This window comes from Eubalaena glacialis, chromosome 20 (genome assembly GCF_028564815.1).
Source record: "Eubalaena glacialis isolate mEubGla1 chromosome 20, mEubGla1.1.hap2.+ XY, whole genome shotgun sequence".
In the NCBI taxonomy this organism is placed as follows: domain Eukaryota; kingdom Metazoa; phylum Chordata; class Mammalia; order Artiodactyla; family Balaenidae; genus Eubalaena; species Eubalaena glacialis.
The window spans coordinates 5401362-5425140 of record NC_083735.1 but is presented as its reverse complement, the minus strand read 5'-3'; the positions used below and the strand labels follow the sequence as shown (position 1 = coordinate 5425140).

At 35.7% G+C, this 23779-nt stretch overlaps 1 protein-coding gene and 1 non-coding gene across 3 annotated transcripts in view; both read right to left on the bottom strand.

Moving 5' to 3' along the window:
• Window positions 1-477: 477 nt before the first annotated feature.
• Window positions 478-23779, bottom strand: part of VEGFC (vascular endothelial growth factor C) — a 106398-nt gene continuing 83096 nt past the window's right edge. For both annotated transcript variants that reach the window (XM_061177258.1, XM_061177259.1), the window contains 4 exons: window positions 19827-19978; window positions 4531-4637; window positions 3894-4227; window positions 478-932 (listed from right to left, as the gene is read on the bottom strand). In XM_061177258.1, the coding sequence (XP_061033241.1) occupies window positions 818-932; window positions 3894-4227; window positions 4531-4637; window positions 19827-19978 (708 nt within the window). In that variant the 3' untranslated portion in view covers window positions 478-817. The remainder of the gene's footprint in view (window positions 933-3893; window positions 4228-4530; window positions 4638-19826; window positions 19979-23779) is intronic.
• TRNAG-CCC (transfer RNA glycine (anticodon CCC)) lies at window positions 15765-15837 on the bottom strand. Its single transcript has one exon. It is a non-coding gene; the product is annotated as a tRNA-Gly (tRNA).

Genomic DNA, 23779 nt, shown 5'->3' with positions numbered 1-23779 from the left:
GCTGGTCAGAAGCAATTAAATATATGGAAAGATTCTTTTTAAGAAAAATATTTTAAAGCCATTTTAATATGCACTGAGAGCTATTATATCAGGTTAAGAGTCTGAATGCTCCAAGGGCACTGAATAACTTTCAATTGCATAACCATGCTAAGCAGCCTGTCTTATAAGATGATATGTTTTCTATTGATTCACTTGGCTATAAATTCAAAAGTGTCATGTGCTAAAACATTTCTACTCATTAAATATATTGAGATGAATTTAAATAAAATTAATAGCAACCGCTGTCCCTCTGAAACTTTCTTTTACAGGATCATACAGCAATCAAAATCTGACATCCAATTAGAGAAAAAGGAAAAGGGCAGGGGGAGAGGACAGTTTTCATAATATCAAGTTTTGCTGAGAGCGTAAGATGGTAATGGACTCAACTTACCAGCTTATAATACAATTTTCATTTTATTTTAAACATATTTTGCATGATATAAAAATATTGATCACAGTGAGCTTTACCAATTGTTATTGCTATAAAAATGAATGCAGAAACAATATTTTTAGTGGAAATAAATTATATAGTCATTATTCTTTTTTAAAATCACAAGAGAAAAACCTCAGCTGTTTGGTCATTGGCAGAAAACCAGTCTTTTTAAGGAGGTCTTTTGCAGATGATCTCCAGTCCATTTCTGTAACATTATCCACATGGTTCAGGAAACTGACTTTTGTCTTCGTTACCAGGTCCCACAAAGTCTCTGTGTTCATAGTTCTAACATGGCAACACCGTTTTCCCATGACGGAAAAATGACGGACTAGAAAAGATACAATCTTAGTTCATATGTGGTCTTTTCCAATAGGAAGGGACACAGCGACATACTTCTTCACTAAATGCAAGTCCGTGTTCACAATGCTTCACTCGATTTGTACACGGTCGTCTGTAACAACTAGGCGAACAAAGAAGGACAGACTTTTGTTAAAGACCAAGGAGGTGAATTTGTTATGCTACAAATGCACTTTTGTGTCTTTCTAAGTTTCAAACTAGAACAGACTTACTCATTTTATCATAAAATTGTTCTCCAGTCTATAAATTGCTAAAGTTTGTGCCTGGAATTACCAAATTTAAGAGGAATGGAAAAACCTAAAAAAAAAAAAAAAAGTCTTGCTTGCAGAAATAACGAATGGAAGAATGAGGTGTTGTTAGCATTAGTTCTTTTGAAGTGCTCTGTGCTTCGTAGATGAAAGTAACATACAACAGAAATTCTGTGAATAGTTAAGGTCTGCCAATTTAGCGTGATCACGTAAGCATGGCAGAATTCACAAGACTCTGGGACTCGTTTGGAACCCAGGCTTTGGAGCAATTAAGCCCAGCCATTCTGGCAGGACTGTGGTCCCCAGGGAGGGCCCCATCCTCACTCTTGGCTGGGCTGGGCTGGGCTGGCAGCTGTCAGCCTCCCTCCTCCACCTGGGCTCCACGTGAACACAGTGCGGTCTGGGGGAAGGGACTGGGAGAAGGGACGGTATTCACCGTGAGGGTCCCTTTCCTCCTACCCTAGATGTCCAGTTTCTAGTGGTGGCAAAAGGACAAACGACCCAGCAGCCAATACCATCAGCAGCCCTGTGGCTCCAGTGAATGGGAGCCATCTTTGAAGGATTTTCTGGAGGATGAGTATATGTAACATGGGGCAGTGGGGATGGATATAATGCAAGAAAAATGCAAGGTGACCTGGAGATCAAACATGCACCACAGAAAAACTACAGATGTGATTTTGAAACAGCATTTCTTTTGCTCCAGAAAGGAAAGCATATCTAGTTAGAATGTTATTTATTTATTTTCAGTTCTAAATACAATTACATTATTATAAGGCCACTGGTATTCCTTTACTAAAGAGATACAATTCTCAATGATCAATGTAAGTTGCTGATTAAGGCAGTGACCCACAGAATGTATACTCTGCCTGCCACAATTTTGGAATAAATAGGAAGAGAAAATGAGGAGTATATATATTTTCAAAATATTAAACTATCTTTTTTTGCTTCAGTATATGCATAAAACCTGGAATTATACACTTAGAAAAATGAACATGGGGAGAGAGTCTGTAAATAGAAAGCCATTAAGAAACAATGTATGCGATGAGGAGAAATACAATGACAGAAATCTTTTCTACTAAGTTAATATAAGAATTCTGTAGAAAAATATGGCTGGTTAGTTTTATGTAAACAAAAATTTCAGGTTTTTCAATGTATACTGGGTTCACTCGGATTCAATATGAAAAAATGATTTCATGATCTTTAATAAGATTTAGTATCTATATTCTGCATTTTTGAAATATCCTGTTGGTGATTAGAGTAGGATATGCAAGTAAAATTGGAATATCATTGCCCAGAATATTCTAAAGAGGAAAAACAAGGATTCCTATCAGGTCTTCTGAAATGATAATGGAAGAAAAAAAATGTCATTAATGAGATACCTAGATTCATGGAAGTCTCCTCATGCAGTAGCTAACATGTTAGTGTGGACAAATCATCAGAAAGATAAACTGAAGTGGGAATACAAACTCTTGAGAATCAAACAGAAGGACACTTTATTTACTGAAGATAAAGGTAATGATCAACATTCATGTAGATACTAAATTGTAAATAAATGTAAATAAATTGTAATTATTTACAATCATAAATAATTGTAAATAAATAAATGTAAATAAAGTTTTAAGTCGTGTGAATAATCGTCTGTTGAAAGGGTGTTATCACCATCTGTAAAGAGTGGGTGGAAGAAGAGAACCCAGTGAGAACTCCAGTGATGGACAGCAAGTGGTCAGAAAACCTAAAGGACAACCAGGAAAGCACAATGTGGTCTCACTCAAAACAGAGGAGAGCCTAAAGAGAAACTACGGAAAGGACAGGTTTACAGAAAGACCAAAGTGTCCATCGGATTTGACAATGAAGGGTCTACTGAACTTGATCGTGGAATATTAGGGCATAAACCAGGTTCCAGTTGGTTGAATAAATGAGAGATGAAAGAGGTGAACAGATAAATGCCAAATGCCTGGTCTCGGTGCAACTCAGAAGACAAGGACAGAGCTTGGTTGCTACAGAATGCTCAAAATCGCAGTGAGGTGTCAATAAAATAGAAAAAATTGAGGGGGACGAACACTAGAGTTGAGGACATTGAAGGTATGGAAGGGAGAGGGCGTGAGTGGTGGAGCGAGATGCTGAAGGAGGGTGGGAGCAAATGTCAAAAGCACAGGTCTGGCTTATTCTCAGATCAAAGAGGAAGAGGTTCAGGGGTTAACAATGAAAGTGTTTGAGTCCAAGAGACTCATTTTTTTCTGGTGAAGAAGGGAGCAGAATCAGGTTTAAGGAATGTCTTGAGTAACCTCGAACAACGTATTAATTTATTTCTCTGATTCCATTAAATATTATACTTCACTTAACTATTTTCATTTCTAGATACAATTCCACAGTAAACGGTACCATCCTATCCTTTGTAAAGCTTGCACATGTTCGGCACTTAGAACAGCTGTACAAAATTACATCTGATGGCATCATCATTTTGTTGGGGGCAGGTGTGCACTGCCTGGATATACTTTGAAAATACTCCGCAAGTGACTGTCCTATGCATCTGTTCTCTAACTCATGTGGAGAGCTACTACCTTAGTCTCTGGGGCAAGGATTTAGTGCATTCTGAGCTTGGATCTGGTTTTGGTTCCCAGGACTCCCATCTTACTTTTTTGGGAGCAAAGTCTCACAAAAATTTAGCATTGGTTACAAAATATCAGAATTCATCTTCCAGAACTTAACTAGTTCCATTCTAACAAAGAACCAATATTTTGGTTGAGAAAACGGCTTTGCGTTGAGAAAACTATTTCCAGCAAGAGAAATGAATACTGTTTATGAAGATTTCTTACCTGCATGTTTGATGCTGAAACTTCTTTCCTTTTAAGAAGCATTTCTGTGGAGTTTCTGTACATTCACAGGCACATTTTCCAGGGTTTAGGGGTTGATTTCTTGGGCAGGTTCTTTTACATACGCACTGGCATGTGTCTTCGTCAAATTCTCTGTTGGCCGCACACGAGCTGGGGAAGAGTTTGTTTTTACAGACACACTGGCATGAGTTTCTGTCCAGTTCCTTGTGGGGTCCACAGCTGGAAGGCCAAAGCCCCCCTCTGCAGACGCACTGACAGGTCTCTTCATCCAGCTCCTTGTTGGGCCCACAGATGTCATGGAATCCGCCTGCAGAGTCTAGACAAACACAGTCAGGACAGCTTTACTACCCCTTACTTGGTTCTGGGTGTGGTGGGAAACAATAAAAAGCCTTTACAAGTGTTTTCATTTCCATGTTGCTCATTAAAGGGTTGTGCACACACACAGGTAGGTTCCTTTACAAAGAAGTTCAAAATAATACCAATACGAAGCAGAAAGTGTCCTATTTTGTAGTGAGTGATTTCAAAGCATGAAAATGAATATTGTACATGTGATTTTAATATTACAATATTTGTTAATCAAAATAGAGACATTTAGTCTTTAATACAGCATTCGGCTTACCATCTCCAACATTAGAGGAAAAAATAAAATCTTGCTGAGCCAGGCATCTGCAGATGTGATTATTCCATATGTAATCTGCGGGGCAGGTCTTGTTTGCAGCCTGGCATCTGTGGGAGAGATGGGTTAAGCAAGAGAATAATTGTTACATGGAAGGGATCATCTCTTTTCTTACCTATGTGTTACAAAATCAACAATGCTTGTAAAAAAGCATTAAGATGACGTAAGAATATATAAAATGAAATGCAAACATTCCCTCTCAAACTGCTCCCACCCACAGGTGCTGTCAAATTCTAATCCCAGAGGTGACCACGGTTAGTGGAATGGTCTAATATCATTCATTCCAGATTTCTATCTTTTTAAGGCAAATACATTTATTTGTATAATCACATACTGTTTTACTTTGTGCAAAAATGGGATAAAGTCTTTTATACTACTCTGAAATTTCCTTTTTCCATTCAACAATATATTATGGACCTCTTTATATGTCATTTCATGAAGTTTGCTCCATCGTTTTTACTGGCTGCATAGTGGTCCATAAATGGATGTACTATTATTTATTTTATTAATCTCCTATTGGTAATCATTGGAGTTTCTTCCAATTTATGGCTTTTTCAAACAATTCTACAGGAAACATCCTTATACATGCACCTTTACGGCCTTATTTCTGAAGCACAGATGCCCATAGCTGTAAAGGGTCCATGAATACAGATTTCCCACTCCTCGCTCCACAGAAAGGAATCAAAGACCATGTTCTTTGTTGTTATTCTAGTTTTTCCTTCCCTTCTTCCTTCCATCTTCCTTATTTATTTAACTAAAAATCTGAACATATTGGCTTCAAATGCTCCTTTGCTGTGCTAATTGTCTCACTGTTGCCTAACTGGGACCCCTTCGTGTTGGCGCCTGTATGGCATGACCCCTTTATTTTTCCAGCTTCTCTGCTTTCTGGGATGAACAGATGCCATACACTCATGTTCCCCGTTTTCTCCCCCATGCCTGGATCAGCCATCCCTTCAGGGAGCCCTAATTCTCTTTTGGATAAGAGCATTATTATATTTGGGGAAATAGGTTATTGATCTTAAGCAAGAAATACCTGTACATATTTTTAGGCAAAAAAGTTCATAGTGCTATTTCCAAATCCAATTGAACGTTACTGGGGTTTTAAATTTAGTCCTTTGACTTCAACTAATAACTTCCACTAAAATCTTGGTTTCTAACCATCTTTGCTTAAATATAAGTATATATTGAGATATTTGCTTTATCCTGCAAATACTACAAGCTTTTTCTTTTCAACTCATTATTTTGAAAGTGGAAAACATTTATGTGATTATCAGAGTTAAAATTATGAGAAAAAGTATATTCAGAGAAGGTCTTTTGGATTCATATCTCCAGCATGCTGTTTTCGTAGCTTTTGGTTTATATCGTCAGTGTTTCTTTTTGCAAAGAAAAGATGTAAGTCTATATGTATGTATTTTTTTCTTATTTTTTTTACACAGAAGATAGCATCCCTTATACACTGTTCCAGACCTTGCTTTTTCACTGAATAATATTTCCTGGAGAACATTATACTTTCCTAATAATTTGAGGTATTCCCGAGAGCAAATCTCTACTCATTACCTATTTTTGTCATTATTTTCTTGGGAAGTCATGAACATGTTTCTGTTCCACATAAAATCTAGACAGTATTTATCAATTTGCCAAAATAGTAACATTGTTTTTTAAAATTTACATCCTACCCAAAACTTTAGCAGCTTTCCATCAAATAAGAAGCAGTTATGTGTAAGTGTATAACAGCAATGCAATTAATCCTGGCTCATGAAACTCAAGTCACTCTTCTGTCTATCAATGATGGTGAAACCATTCTGGCTACGCTGTCCCAACATTGACCTATATGTGGTTTAAGTAATACATTCCTGATACCATGTTGGTATCAGGTGGGTACAGTGCTGTTGCGGTCGCGGTAGAAAAGCATCCTTAATTTTGCCAACATGTGATTTGTACTGCCGTTACTTAAGCCAGTGTTTTTCCAGCTGTTAGCTGCAACCCATTAGTGGATCTTGAGCTCAATTATATGGGCTGGGAAATGCATTTTTAAAATATAAAAGAATAGCATATAATAAAATATGAACTACTAGGGTACACGTGGTAAAGAATGTTTTCTGCAACTTTATTTCAATTATATATATATGCATATAAATATTTTTGAAATGTATGTAATGTGCATGGACAGATATGTGTGTATAAATATGCATATACAACCCCACACACACAACCTCCCTGTCTCCCACATGTGTGGTGTATGTGTGTTTGTGTATAGATGGTTGCAATGCCAGATGTATTTGTTTTAGCTACAGTCATTAAAGTTGACAAAACACATCTAAGCTATTTAAATGGGAAGTGTCAAGAATAATCTCCATCACTAGCCTAAGTGAGGTTGGTGAAAGACAAAATCTTCAACTGCAGGAGTATGTGTTAATGTGTCTGTGCTTACGTTTAAATATGCATGCAAAATTGCTTATCCCAAACAGGTATGAAGCAAAAACAATTTCCTCTCTCTTATGTAGTGAGGAAAAATATAATTTTCTCTCTAATATTTCACATCTTCAGAAGTATGAATTCAAAAGTATGGACTGTGTGTAGAAATGAATGTAGGAAATGACATTTCTGGAAGTGTCATAAAAAACAAGAAGGTGCCTTGCCTAGTTTTATAGAATTAAATAATGATTTCATAGTTCTTTTGCTTTTGAATGTTCATGATAAAAATACGGCCTTCAGAATAACACTTTCAATTATGTTATACCTGAAATGTTTTGCCAACATCAACTTTATATTGCCAACTAATTATGGTTTGCTCAAAGTGAATTAAATATTTTAATTTCTAATATTCTTAAAACTTAAATTTCTAGAAAAATATAGCTTCAGAAGCTTTGCCAAAAATAAAACTTCTACGCATCAGTGGTAACACACAATTCAATGCTGAAATTTGGAATCCTGCTAAGATACGACTTAATTAAACATATATTTGACTATACTTCAATAAAAAAGCATATTTGGATAGAATATATTTTTATAATTACTTGAAGTTCCCTGCTGTAAAAGTGAATAGCATCTTCTTAGTGTTTAAAGCTTCTCATGTGAAAAGATGGGAGACACAATTTCCAAAATCTTGTTATGTTAGAATGAAAGGAAATGTTTTCATGGTGGATAGAAGATTTAGCATAATTTACTTACCTTCTACACATCTTAATTTCCAAAGCATTTTTATCCTATTGAAATTTCTCTTTGAGTTCTGAATATTAACGTGTGTAAACATATTTAAACATTTTATAAATTAGTTATTTTGTATACTGTATTTATAAAACTTATTGATTCAAAGGCACAATTTGTTTGCATAGAAAAGCAGAATATTGTGCAATTATTTGTGAAGTAGATTTACGCTGAGAATCATATGTAAATAGGTTAACTTTCCTACTTTTCCTTTCCCATCCCTACACACACTAACACATCCACAATCCCGCTTATCATTTGTATGGAGGGTAAAGATGCTTTTCTAAGAATTATTTCATTAATTATTTCAAAACTTCACTTGGCCGGTTTGGTAGCTATTACTTTTTGCTAATTAAAACCGGGGAACAAAAATTTAACGGTTTGTGTGTTAGAGAACAACAAATTTAATGATTAAATCAATCTTATTTTGCCATTGATCTTCCTTTTGAAATGCTAAAAGATTAATCTGCTCCAAATATGTGTTAGGTTAAATTCTACATATTGGGTAATAATTACTAGCTCTTGTGCATTGAACATTGTAGTAGGCTATTTTGTGCATTCTATGTTTTGGACTCTCATCTCTACTTTTTGGCACTCGGGTTTTTATATACTTGAAATTCCCTGACTCTCCAAATCAATATTTAAGGAATGAAGACATACTACCACCTTTATTAGGCATTAGTTAGAGCTGAGCTGAAATGTTATTCTTTTTCAAATAACTATAATCTTGGTAATATATTTCTAAGTGGAAAAAATGAACTGCATCTTGATTTATGTTAAAATGCTTATTGATATAATTTACTAAGTATCTCTTTAAAAATATTTCATAGGTTTCTCAAAATGAATGTTGACATTAATTGAATACTTATTCAACTTGTAGCACTCAATGACTTTTTTTAAAAGCAAATTCTTTCTATGGAGATGAATTGTGCTGTTAATCAATTAATCTCATTGGAAGCTCTTTTAATAAGGTGTCTTTACAACATCCCAGCAGATTAAAATTCTGCTGATCATGTGGCATCTATAGTCCACAGGTGTGTTCTTCAAATAGCTATCCGTTGCTAAGTCTCGTTAAAAGTGGTGTGTGATCCAGTAATATTAGTTTGAAAGCATGTACTACAAGCTCTCATTTACCCCTTCCAAGGAGCTTCACGTCATTCAGTTGGACATCCAATAAGATGCTCTTGTACTCCATTGTGAAAACAGTAAGGGGAACTCTGACTACATAATTAATTTTGAAAAATATCAAAATAGGGTTTTGATTTCCTAACGGCCAACTGTTGATGTCGTTTGAACTTCGCCCACTATGATCAACATCACTCAAACCTGTAATACATTCCGGGTTAATATCAATCCAGACCCTTTTTGCTCAAGATTGCTCTCAGCATAGGAGGTGGAGGGGCAACTATATTCTTTCATTATCAGAGCCACAGAGCCCTGGGTAAAACCAGCGCCCTGGTTTCAACAATTTTATCCCAAAAGTCTTTGAATTGTTGTGTTCATCTTGAGTTCATCATGCGTGGCCCTTGAATACACTCAGCAATCTACACAGATGTTGACCTGCTTATATTTTTGCAAGAGTGGTAAATATCAAATGAAAAGTGGTTAAGTAAAAATGGCCTTGATAGTGAATGTTATTAAGTAGCTTCTTCAGTACTATGGGTAGAAATCAGAATTATATTCATTTTAAAGGCTCTATATAAATTGTCTTAAAAAAGGAACATGTTTAACAGAAATATATCTAAATAAAATGCATATATTTATCATACCTGTTATTGACTTTTATTCATTTCATGCTAGTTTGTGCTTACGTCTGCTTATGTTACTTTTTTGCTTGTGACTGGAAGAACAGTGGATGGAGTTGGGTTTGTTAGGATTTAAAAAAAAATAGTAATTATGTCTGATTAATGAAAATCCATAGTTTTAATAATTTTTAATAAGTGAAAGGCTAATACAATAGTTGCATTAGTATAAAAAGTGGGTTTAGAAATCTAACCTTTCACTTTTTGTGTGAATATAAATGATTGTTTTAAAGCAGTAACCTGCCACATACAACAACTCAGCTACCATCTGAGACCTGGATATAAAGCATGAGTTATGCCATGTAGTCATCACTTGGCTAGCTGCGTGCAGGAGTGCTCGTTTTTGAGTTGGATGATCACTAGAACTGGAGCACACCAGCACAGGATGCTAGGATAAGTCTAGAAGCCTAGGTGGTTTCCTTTTTTAAATTTTTAAACTTTTTGGATTTGCTTGGATATACAAGGTTGAGAGAGGTATGGTAGGTTGAAACAATGGAAATCTTAGCAGTTACTCTATTTGTCAGTTTGTCAGTTTTTATTGCTATATTTAACTTGAACTAACAGAATTAGAACAGAGAAATGATAAAATAGTAACCAGGAATTCAGTAAAAATGTCCTTCAATAGCCACTGGTCTCATTATCTCATCACAGTCACATCTCAACAAAAAAGCAAAACCAAAACCCAAACAATGACAACATGTGTTGAGGGCATTAGAGTGTCGCTACGACATCAAAATGACTGGTTGAGGGCAGCGTTTCGGGGCAGGGAAGTAGGGCTGAACAGGGGTCACGAGGGCAGTGAGACATTCTGTAAGACAATATAATGGTGGATACCTGTCATGATGCATTTGTCAAAATCCATATAATGTGCAACAAAAAGATACTAAAGTAAACTATGGATTTTAGTTGATAATGTATCAATATTGGCTCATCAATGGTAACAGATGTACCACACTAATTATACTCCAATAAAGACCTATTTAAAAAAAAAAAAGATGTTAATAGTAGGGGGAACTAGTTGGGGGAGAGCGATGGGAACTCTCTGCTTCCTGCTCAGTTTTTCTGTAAACGTAAAATTTCTAAAAAAGTCTATAAATTTTTTAGAAAATGATCGGTAGATGTGGTCTAATAATGTGGACATTTATTAAAAATAATCATCAATGTGATCTGGGTAAACTTGACATTAAACGTCACAAAATCTTTGATCTAATAGCCCCTACCTATGGGTAACATTACAGAAACAACCTAGCGCAGAGGAGGTACTGATGAAATCGTCTCAGTCATATACATTTTGCTGTCATTTCTAGCAGTCAGTCAGCAAGCCATAGGGATGCTGTGCTCTCCATTATTAGCTTTTAGAAAGCAGAAACCAGAGAGCCCAAAGACAGGCACACTGTACAGCATGGCTGGCTTCCTTTTGGAAAAAAATACGCTTCAGGGTCTGGGATCTCTTACCTGAGTTCATATCATAGGTGCTCATTTGAAGGTGTTTGACAATATTTAGATGATGAGCTTTGTAGGAAAGAGGATGAATAGACATATGAATTAAGATTTCAAAAATAATTGTATATGAACCTAGGGCTTGAACTGCAAAGAGGATATTTTCAGGGAAGAATAAAAATTCATGTTTTAAAATGCTGAAAAAAAAGGGTAGTTTCTGATCAACTGGTGCTAGACTATGTCACAATTTAATTGGCAGGTAAATTATCTTCACATTTCTGCTCTGAAATAGTTTACTAAAATCAACATGCTATTCTGTTTATCTCTATTTTGTGTAAAGCAACAATGTACAATCTTGAAATTAAAAGGGAAATAATGAAAAATTAAAAGGGGAAAAAGAAAAACTCATGGATATTCAAGTTTCTAAGCATTAGGACTAAGGATCCACTGTAATAGATGAACAGTCCAAAGACACTAAGATTCTAATTCAAAGGTTTTCGTGGCTGTAAGTCTACTCTGTTTGTTGAAGAGATGAACTGTCACAAGAATGAAGTTTCCCTAATAAACCTGAATAAATGTAACTTCTTAGAAGCAGGTATGCTTTATTGGGTATCTTAGTAAACAATGTTAACACTTTTGTAAAAGAAATAAAGGCAGTAAACAAACTCACAAATTAGCCTTCAGGCTAGATTTGTCAATTTTTGCGCCTTTCTTCACCCTTCCGTTTTGTTTTTCTCACCATAACATGACTCTCCCCCAAAGACTGATATAGCTTCTTTATCAGGCTGAAATAATACATATCCTCTAACTTTATTAACCATTAAAACAACTCAAGGTGCCTTGGCCATGGTGAGCAATGTCTTGTCATTTCTCTACTCACAAAGCTCCCTATGCTTCCCCAATACCTGTACAGAGGCAGAACACCACAGGCTGGTGCTCAAAGCTCCAGAAGCATAGTCTCAGCACTGCCTTTGTAATTTATCTTCTACTGCTTTTACAGATTTAAACCCACTTAAATTATTCGAGTCTATTCATTGTCCCCAGAACGTGTTATTTTCTTTAGGATAACTTTAGGAACGTTGTTAATGATAAACAATTAACTAACCAATAAATTTACCACTGGGTAAAATTAACTTCAAGGCACTTGTCTCTCAAATGTGACATCTCTCTCCTTTGATTTTATTCTTTTCCTAATGCTTGAATATTGCCTTCCCTATAGTATAATGTCATAGAATAATCATGAAAAAACTATCTATCTATCCATCCAATGGAATACTATGCAGCTGTTTAATGAACAAACTAGGCCTACAGAAATCAATATGATTACATCTATAAAACATACTGTTGAGACAAAAACTAATGGCCCAATTTTAACACAAAAATTTAAACACACAAAGGTGTACCCTATAATCTCTTGTGGTATGTTAATACATCCACCTGCTATAAAAATAGCAAAGCACGAATGAGAATAGTACAATTTCTGCATAGTGGTTACTTCTGGGTATCAAGGATGAAGAATGGTGATTGGGGCTTTGGATTGTATCTTAAGTGAATATGACAAAATATTTGTTAAATTTTGAATTGGGGCAGAAAGAGATGTCATTTTTTTGTCCTTTACTGTATACTTGAAGTTATTGTTTTTAATTTCAAGAAGTTAAAAATGTAGTAATGACTGCACCCCCATAGGGATGAATTGGCTCCGAATTTAGTTTGAATCTCTGCTTTCCTACATTTTTAGTTGTGTGACGTTGGGGAAAGTCACTTGATCCCTCCGAGTCAGCTTCTCATGTGTAATTGAGACTTTCTCTCTCACTCTCTTGCTTACCCTTTTTCTTCCTCACCCTCTCTCTGTGCGCCTAGCACATAGTAGGTCATTAATAGATGCGTATGTTATCTCTGTATCACGTCCTTCAGGTCCTGGAGTCAGTCCTAACCATTCTTAAGCTTTTTCTGATATTTGATCTCTCACCACTCCTTTCCTTCAACTCTTGTTGGCTTTTGCAATATCTTTTGGATTTGGTAATACATTTCCCTCCCGGTTGTTATGCCTACGTTTTCTGATTGGTCCCTCTCAGTCTCCTGCTAGTCTGTGATTTCTCGAGTTTCCTAAACATTCATATTCCCCATGGCGTCATCTGCTGTTCCTCTTCCCTGCTTATGTCCTATATTTTCCTTGGTTGGTTTAATTTCTTCCAATTGCTCTAAGTGCCAGTTACATGCTGGCAGCTACCCAATGAGCATGTCCCCCACTCCAGTGTCTCCCCAGCTCCAGGTCCACTGCCTGCTGAACGTTTCACTCTGATTTCTCAGAGATGCTGCAAAAACTCAAAGTACACATGTAAATACTAAATTCTCCTTTTCAAACCCGTTCTTCCTGTGAACAGATGTTCCCCGTCTTTTTGAATATCATACATGCAGTTTCATCTTCAACTTCTCCCTCTTTGTCACCCCACACACAGGCAGTTGCCAAGTCATATACTTTCTTATATTTCAAATGTCTTTCCATCCCCACTTCCACTGCCTTGGTACCCACTCTTATTATTTCTCTCTTGGATTATTTCAGAAGTTTCCTCTCCACTTTTTCCAACTCCTGTTTTGCTTCTCTAATTCACGTACTACGTTGGCACCAGGCTGTTCTTTCTATCATATAAAATGTAAATATCACGTCCCTACATGTGTCTTTTAGTGGTTCCTGAGCGACTGGAAGGGAAAGAGAGAAGTCCATACTTGGAATGGCGTTTGCACTTCTGCTGACCTCTCTGGACTTCTGTAGATCCTCTCCATCACACACTCTGCTGCAGTCATGCATCCAGCATGACCTCCTCTCCCACACCAATTCCAGTCCTAAGGCTACATGTCTGACTCACTTATGGGATTTCTTCTGGAATAGCAATCCTATCTATCTCTATAGCCTAGCACAACAGTAGTACCTAGAGGGCACATAATAACTGTTTGTTGAATGGCTGAATGAAGCAGAGCATAGTGTATTATACACTTATTATATTAGATATATTTGTGTATATTTGTACTCTGGTACATAAGTTGCTTTAGTTAAGAAATTACATAATCCATTTATAAAAATCCTACGTTCCCTAGCACAGTGCTATGCACATAGAAGACTCAACATAAATACTCATGAATGAATAAACACCAAGTAGAAAAATCTTGGGCATCACTTCTTAATCATAAATGGCTCCCTCCATAAAAAGAGAGTCTCCATCATTAACGGGGCCATAGAAATTCATGGAATTTAATCTGAAGGAAAATATAAGAGGAAATAATTGGAAAAAAGAGAATAATCTATGAGAACATCAATATGAATATGATAACTAAATATTTCTGTTAGAGATACTCTTCTCTACCTCTGAATTTATGATATTTTTTGGTGCTGCTGCTATTGAGACTTGAATTTTGTTTTGAAAATACTAGAAATGCTATATGCTATTGGGCGAAAGCATAGGGTTAAGAAAAAGGAACACGACTTTTTATCTCCTTCTGACACTTTTTTTTTTTAGTTTTTAGCTTTGTATATGCTAATTACATTTCTAAGACTCAATTTTCTCATTTGTAAAATGTTAGTAAAAATATCAGCCAATGTTTATTGAATGCTTACTGTGTGTCAGGCACTGGGCTAATATTTAACATGAATTCTGATAATAAACATCATTACACCCTTATGAGTTAGATGTTATCATCATCATCATCATTGTTATTCTATTATGGTATTATAATCTTAGATTAATATGTAATATAGTATCATGTTATTGAATAGATTGTGAGGATTAGTTTATAAATCTTACACTGTATTATGTTATATGTAACATTTTATTTTTTTGTTTTAAAGATGAAAAAGTGTCACAAAAAGTTTATAGAACTTAGCAAAACTCAAAAGGGCTAGTGAGCAGAGGATGAATTTTCAAACCAAGAAGCCACCTACAGCGAGCACACTCTGTGCTCTGTGGGGTCTGTCATCAAGGCCACCACCTGGCCGCACTAGTTATGAGCATGAGACCATGGGTGGCTTGGTGCACAGTAATATTTAGGAAAATAAATAATAACAATAATAATATCAATATAACGCACGTTGTCCCTTGACTATGAATGCTCAGAGGTTAGGGACAGCCAAGCTCATCTTTGTCTTCTCGCACAGTACCTAGAAACACTCTTTGTCCCTTTTAGAGACTCAAGGATTATTTTATGAATGACTCATTTTGTGAATGATTCTTTCAACTACTTAGTTATATTTGTTCTTAAATAACGTAAAACGAATGATCTGCTACTTATTTAACCTCATAATAATGTAAACATAACACCAAGCATCTGGAAAAGACATGACTTGCCTTCCTCCTGACAGCAGTGGCTGGTGAGAGCAGGGGTGGAGCAGACATGGGGCATTGCTGCATCTGAGCGGGATTTCATCTCCATAGAAAGGAGTGCTGGGAAGCCCTCCCCCCTGAAGGAATCATTATAATCTTGACTTAAAGTGTCACCATAAAGATTTTAAGACGTCTACCATTTTGAACCTCAACTAATTTCCAAATTATAGTTAATGAAAGGGGTCTTTTTCTCTTGGCATTTCAAAAACCAATTTTACTGAGGAATAATTTGCATATAAGAAAGTGCTCCTATTTTTTAAAATTTGTTTTGTAAAAAATATTTATTTATTTAGGCTGCGCTGGGTCTTAGTTGCGGCATGCAGACTTCTTAATTGCAGCACGCGGGATCTAGTTCCCTGACCAGGGATCGAACCCGGGACCCCTGCATTGGGAGTGCAGAGTCTTACCCACTGGACCACCAGGGAAGTCCCAACATGCTCCTATTTTAAATTCACTGCCTTTTTACAAATTTGTGCACCTGTGTGACGCTCACCACCATCAAAATACAGAACATTTCCATCACCCACAAAAAGTTCCCTTCGCTCAATCCCAGTCAATCCCCACCCCCTGCATCTTTAGGCAACTACTGATTGCTTTCTCTGAGTCTAGATTATCTTTGTCTTTTCTAGGGTTTCATGTAAATTGAATCATACAGTATGCACTCTTTTTAGTCCAGCTTCTTTCACTCAGCTTAACGTTTTTGAGATCCATTCACGTTGTTGTGTGTATTAACAGTTCATCCTTTTAGACTTCTCAGTAATATTCCACTGTATGGATATACTGCAATTTGTTTATTCATTCACCTTTGATGGATGTTGGTTTGTTCCCAGTTACAGGCTAAAGAGCTTATATGAACATTTGTCTACAAGTTATGGTGTGGAAATATGTTTATATTTCTCTTCGATATATACCTAGTGGGAAGTTATCAATCTTATTGTGTGTATTTAAGCTCAAATAATGTTTGAGCTTAAATGTTAATCAAAACATTAGTATGTCATATGCCGAGAAGAAAAATTGTTGGTACCCTCTAAATGAATATCTAGTAGCTACATAGGTTAAACATTGTTTTCTCATACGAAGCCGAAGTTAAAGTTAATTTCTCTTAAAAATTTTTTTAAATTATTTTACTTTTGCTGGAACATGATTATTTTGAATGTTTTAAAAATTATTATATTTGTATTGTTATAGTTTATATCAATTGCTAATTTCCACATGTAATTTGACATATTACCATTTTTATAAGTAAATAAATTACTTTAAAAGTTTCTCGGCAAATAGTTATGTTCAATATTGATAGCTTTTACATTTTTATTTAACTTTTCACTATAACATTTTTATATTGTCCTTTTTAATCCTACACTGAATAAAAAAGCAAGCTTTCTACTTCCTTTTAAATGTATGAAGCCCAGATATACTTAAGGTATATAAAGAGATATAAATGTGTCTGTGGTATTCAGATTTCATGGGGGAGGTGATTAGGAAAAAATGCCTATAAAAGGATCCTTAGGGGGTGATAACGGAAAAAAAAAAAGGTTGAATAGCACTACTCTAAAGGAAATATTTTAAAATAATACTTTGTTTTATTTTTATAGCTATATATGGGTATATAACTACATGTAAAGTTATATATATAGTTATCTACTTTAAAATTATATATATATTATAAATATTACACACAATACATAGATGATATTACATATACACATAGTTATGTGCCCACTGGCTTGGAATATAAAATACATTTCTTATTGTACACAGTGAAACACACTGAAAAACACAAGAGACAAGGAAATGAATCCAACATGAATCTTAACGATAATAATAAATGTGCCCTTTAATGACTATCTCTTAGATGCTGGACACTATAGTCAGCACTGCAGAAGCATTCAGTATTTCCTTCAATCCTCTTTACATCTTTACATTTTACACATAAGCAAACTGAGGTTCAGAGACACGAAATACCCAATGTTAAAACGCTAATTAATGGCAGACCTAACTCAGCTCTGCTTACTAAGACCCAAGCTCTCTTTGCTCAAACATTTGTCTCTTCTTGACCTCCAACAGCATACAGTATAGTAGTCAGAAGAATAAGTAATGATGAAAGTATGAGTAAAATACACAAATGCTATGAGATATATACAGATAAATAAGTTACTTTATTTAAGAAGCATTTGTTGATGAGTGTAGTATACTTGTTTAGCTCCCAAGTTTGGAGCGTGATTACCAGCTTCATCTGTAAAATAAGGCTAACTACCACCAACTTCACAGATGCTTCTGTCAGTGTTAAATGAGACAATGTGTGTTAGGGCCTGAAAGTAGTTAACAGCTCAATTATTTGTATGTGCTATTAGCTGGACATTACAGAAGACATAAGCCTACCTGAAATACTCTCATGATCTAGGTTCACATGCAACAGTTACAGACCCCTAAAAGACCCATGCAAGGATAAAGTAAATATAGTCATTGCTATGGGAATTCACGAAGCAAAGGTGACTGTGGTATTTGGACAAGACAAATGCAGCAGAAAGACCTTTACCTGAACTCTGAGAAATGGATACGGCTTTGGAAAGGCAGAAAAGAAAGTAAATTTATTTTAAGCCAGGTCAGAATAGAAACAGTTACAGAGCAGGAAATAAGCGTGGTATTTAGGGAACCAGACTTTGTGAAACACAGACTTGGTGAAGAATGAAAAGCAAAACAAGAAAGGAAGGCTGACACCAGAAGACAGAGGTGGAAAATCGGTGCCCAATTCTTTGAGAAGTTGAAAGGCACTGACAGTTTCTGGTCAGATGAATGAAATGATGCCTTTGAAAGCTTACTTGTGACATTACACAGGAGGTGGAGACACATTTGACACAAGAAAGCTAGTATTGAAACCACTGCATTAAATCAGAAATCCACGCAGAAAGAAGTGGATCAGAATGACAGTGATGGAAATGAAATGATAAGTTTAGGTTGGAGCAGATGTCTCCCCTCCCCCCCAAAATAATCAATAGCTTTTGGGTGTGATATAAGGAAAAGAAGGAATTAATGACAACTGCGTGACTTCAAGGCCTCAAAGAATATGAAAGGCCATTACTGTGAATAATGTAGAGATAAATAAACGGACTTAATAAATCTCTGATTTTGCACCTATTATGTCTAATATTAACAATAAACACAGCTATATAAAAGGGACTTAATAAAATATTATAAGTCATCAGTATGGTCAGATCTTGAACTGTAATTCTGGAAACCATCAATACAGAGATAACAACTGAAGTGCTTAGAATGGATGAACTGCCAAGGGACACAGGTGAAGAGAACTCCCAGGGCTGCGTGAATGAAATCGCACCTACTACGTCAGGGGGCCGTTGTCTCCACTTGCATCAGTATGAATTTATTCACAGATGCCTGTAAGATTTTTTCTTTCTGTCAGTCAAATTAGGCTATCCTTGAGTTTTTCCTACGGTGTCCCTGGAAAGGTAACGCCTTCTATCTGTCACACTAAGTAAAGCAGCACAAAGAGATCCAACAGGGAAAACTGCTATTAGCCCATCATTTTTATTGTCAAGTCCACTGAAATGAAAGGTTTCTAAAAAGGTTTTTGGTAAATGTATATGTTTACCCATCAATTTATTTATACTTTTGTTACAAATGTTGGAATTATCTAAGGTTTATTTACACGCCCATTCCACATTCCCTGGCTATCCTAAAGAACAAAGAGCTGCATCCTAATTTGGGGCCAAAACGTTCCTAGATCTCAGATGGCAATGCATAATGATTCATTATAAACTGTTCATAGAGTCAATACGTGATGCTCTATCCAGGCCCTTTATAAGATCTAATGAAGCATATGTTGCCATATACCAAACTAAAATATAGGATGCGAAAAAGATTTCAATAACAAATGTTACGTTGATTGTTAATTTGAAGTAATATTAAGAAAAATTATTTCAAGTATTAATCAAAATTTCAGTATTCAATCCTTGCTGAAATAAAAAATATGAATCGATATAGAGAGAAAAACTAATGGAGATTGAAGAGAGGCAACTGAATGCTGATAGACGGAAAATAATGTATTTATATTTACTTTTTGTTTTGGACCAAAAATCTTAGGCTCACATATTTTTAGTTTTAGCATCATCTATGAATTTGCACACCTGATTTCACAAATGTTGAATGTTGGTGGCATGTGTGTCATTCCACAGAAATACTTCTTTTATATTGCAAGCTATTTTGTCTATAACATGGGTTTTCTTGTTTCAGTTTAATTTTATGTTCACGGTGCACTTTTAAATTTGTCTTCTTTTTATTTGATGCGGAGGTATATTATCGCAAATTTCACAAAGTTTCTTTCAATCAACTGTGTTTACTTGGAAGTGATTTTATATTAGTAGATGATGAAGAAAAAAGAGATTTAATTCATACTCACTGTGGTAGTGTCGCTGGCAGGGAACGTCTAATAATTGAATGGACTTGTCTGTAAACATCCAGCTTAGACATGCATCGGCAGGAAGTGTGATTGGCAAAACTGATTGTTACTGGTTTGGGGCCTTGAGAGAGAGGCACTGTAATTTCAAACAACTACAAAGAAGGGACAAAAGAAGAAAAATTATATAGATGCTATAAAGCATTTTAATGGTACATGCTGGAGTCCAAAAAGAGTGAGATTAACGCTTCCTGATTAGGTAGTGCTGCGTAATGTAGGCAGGATGCTAAAGTTTTTTATGATTACAATGTAAAAACTGTTTTGCGTCTAATAAGTATCCTTTATCAGAATAGTAAACAGTCTATATGCTTATCTCATGTCACTATTATAAAGCATATTAGAATTTTGACAACCAACTAATGATTACAGAGCAGAGATGTGACAGACCAACATGTTCAAGGAAAAAAGGATTGTTTCAGAGTCCTAGATTATTCCAGGGGTTTAAAAAAATGGCACTGATACAAATATCTTTGTGATGTAAGAGCAAAGCTATTGGTCACACAACCTAGAAATGTTTGGTTAAGTCCTATTTTATGTAAACTGAGTACACAGACATAAAATACATAGATGTAAAACTGACTTTCATTCCAAATTAAACTTCAACCTCAAAGTAGTTTTACATTTATCTGAGATATCTTATGAATTTATTATGTTTAAAAGAAAAATAAATACATTCATTAGTAAAGGAGCGTTTCTGCTATTTTGACGAAGGCATTATGAAAATATAAGTGTAAAATAGGGTAGGACATTATACATGATGGTGGATTAGAGTCTTAACATTTCGTTTAAAACCTCATTCTGAATGCCTTATTAGTGGAGAACTTCAGCTTTTCCCCTTCCTTCCACAAAAACAATGTTATAAGTTGAATATACAAATAAATTAGTGATTAAGTAAAACTAAGAGGATTTAAATTCCAAAGATTCTTAAAATCTGAACTATGATCAGTAATAATGGTGAAAGTGAAATCCTGACCATTACCTGCTTGATAAGATCAGTTCATTCATAGTAATTTAATTGTAGTTAAACCGTGTGTTGTCTGGTACCTTTACAGACATTTGTGTAGTGCTAAAAAAGACAACACACCCCAGAGCCTTGCGATTCCACCCTTTGCTGTAATTTCATGCCAACAGTTGAAGATCATTGCAGATATTTAGGGCATAGAATTAGTTGCCCATTCTTGCTCCCTTGCCTACAGGGAGATTCACTGAAATGAATTTTGAAGAATGAAATATAGAAATATCTAAACTATAAATGCACATTTTCTTCACTTGAAATGTATTTCTTATATATTCACGTAAAACTTCAGCTACTTTCTTAGCATAAGTGCCTTAGGAGGAATGGGCACAGACTCACATCCAGACAGGGCACCTTTATTAGCAACCCCACTTAAAAGTTATGTGAACTTGGAAAGGTCATTTAACTTCTCGAAGCCGTATATTTCTTTAACAACCAGTAAATTCAGGGTAACATTTGACCCATTAATTCATGGGACTGTTTTAAAAATTATGTAAGCTAACGTATATGATTGTGATATGTATTTTGATTGCTGTGTAGATGTGAGTTATTATTATTTGCATATATTCTCCAGATTCTAGATGCTTTCCAGAATACTTTCTATTCTATGTAGATAATCTCAACATATGGCCTCAATGTATCCCAGTATTATTATTTTGACCAGTTTCTTCTCTAAAAAGACATTTGTTTATGCAGTTTGGATGAAAGCCTTTTATTAGGTAAAATGTCACACTGGCAGAAATCTTTTGCACTATGTATAACTATTTTAAGAGAGAGAATTCTGTACTATCTATATATACTACAGTTTTTCTACTTCTTATGACATCTCTCGACCCTACATTAAGAACCAGCATTATAGAAGAAATATAAAGTGGTTTAGAATTGCTTATTTAATTTTCATATTTATATATTTATAAATTACTTAATTAAACTCTGTCATAGTGGAAATGATAGAAAGATGTACAGGTCAGCTCAGAAAAACCTAAGAATTGATGTTTAACTGGCAATTAGATATATGTATTTAGAGCTTAGGCGAGCCCCTTAAAGGCCAGAGGTATTAAAGTTGGAATTAAAGTCTTGGGCATTGATGAGATTACTTGGTGAGATCATTCTGAATGAAAACAGAACACGCCTAATAATAGAAACCTGGGCAACAGGAACATATAAGGGGTGAAAAAAGGCACATGAACCAGTAAATATGTTTGGGAAGAAGTCTGACCCGTTAAGTCAGTTAAGAAGTCTGAACTGTTAAGCCAAGGGAAGCAAAAGAAAGAGAGGAGAGGTTCAAGAAGGTGGGTGTGGTCACAGGGTCAAAGGTCTTCAAGTGCGATAAGGACTGAGTGGAGATAACTGGGTACCAGAGCGACTCTGAGGGCTGCAGCAGGGCAGGGGCCGAAGGGCAGGAGCAGGTGGGAATGAAGAAACAGGAAGGGTGGCCTCATGTGATTGGAGAGAAAGGGATGAGATGGGTCAGGCCACGAGGGCGTTTCTGCTTACAGAATGCGTGTAATAACCACTGCAAGATCTGGCATCGTCTCAAGTGACACAAGGCAGAACAGGGCCTGGTAGCGAGGGATAAGGCACTATGAGATAACAGCTATTGCAGAAGAGTGAACGATGCTTTCCCACCCCCAGACCTCAGCCGCATCCTTCCTACTTTCAGTGACTGCTGCCATGCCGGGTTCCACCCTGGCACGCTTTCCAAAGGGGAGATAGACCACAGTGAGTGTTATCAGTGATCGTGGACAGATTTCGGCCATTCCTGGGTGGAGAATGTCCACAGTCAGGACCTGCCCCAAAGCACCAGGTGTGTATTCAGGAACTAGGGCTTCGAAGAATGTTCTAGGGAGACGGAGATCAGTAAAATGCACATTAAGAGGCATCTTCCTGGTAAAATAAGCCTGGCGCTCTACTTTCAAAGGGTGGGAGGGATTTGTGTTGGTGAATACACTGACTAAAAGGGTAAAGGGACAGGTAAAGAGGCACTGAAAAAACAAATCACTGTTCAGAGAACTGTTTTTTTCCTGTAAGTTGAAGATTTTTCATAGGCATTAAAACTGTGGTGCAGTTTGAGAGAAAAATTATTTCTAATTAAGGAAAATAAATATTTAATTATTGATGTCATAGAAATGTCTCTTGTTTGAGTCCAAGTAGGCAATTGGCCAGCTCAATTCAGTTAATTTGATCAAAAGGAAGAAACAGGCTGAAAATTAAAGTAAAAACTCTTTTCTTCTCTTTGAAACACACCTTCCACCTCCAAATTCTGACCTGAGATTTTCAGGCAGTTTCCTTAACTTTCTAATTGACTGTGTCAGTGTGGAAAAAATTTAAGGGTCCAGAGAAAGATGCTTTTGACCAATATTAAAGGGAAAAAGATTTTTATTCATCTGTTGACTTCAGAAGAATTAGAAACATCTACTGAGCTGTGCTGTATGTGTGGACAGTAAGACGTAATTGTGCCAATGCCAGCTGCTGTCACACATTAAAGGAGCCGCTCTCATTTCCCACCTCCTTTCTGCACTAGCTTTAAATGTGAGTATTGATTGACTTTTTCTTTCATTTAAAATGATTAAATACAGTTTCTACTCCTTTTTAATAAGTATAATAAATTCCATTTTCTTTTTTACAGACCAATTTGTGAATTTTATATTGCTCTATTTAATCCCTATGTTACTAAGAATGTCTATAGCCCTTTTTCCTAATTAGATAGTATGTGCTCAGAAAATGTAAACTTTTTTTGAGCTGAAAAATATTAATAATTAGAATCACATTATAAACTCACATGTTTCCCTAAATAAATAAACTTTTCAAATAACTGGCAACTTCCCTTTTCTACTAGAGATATAAGAATAACCAACATCTTAGTCTTAAAAAGAGATAG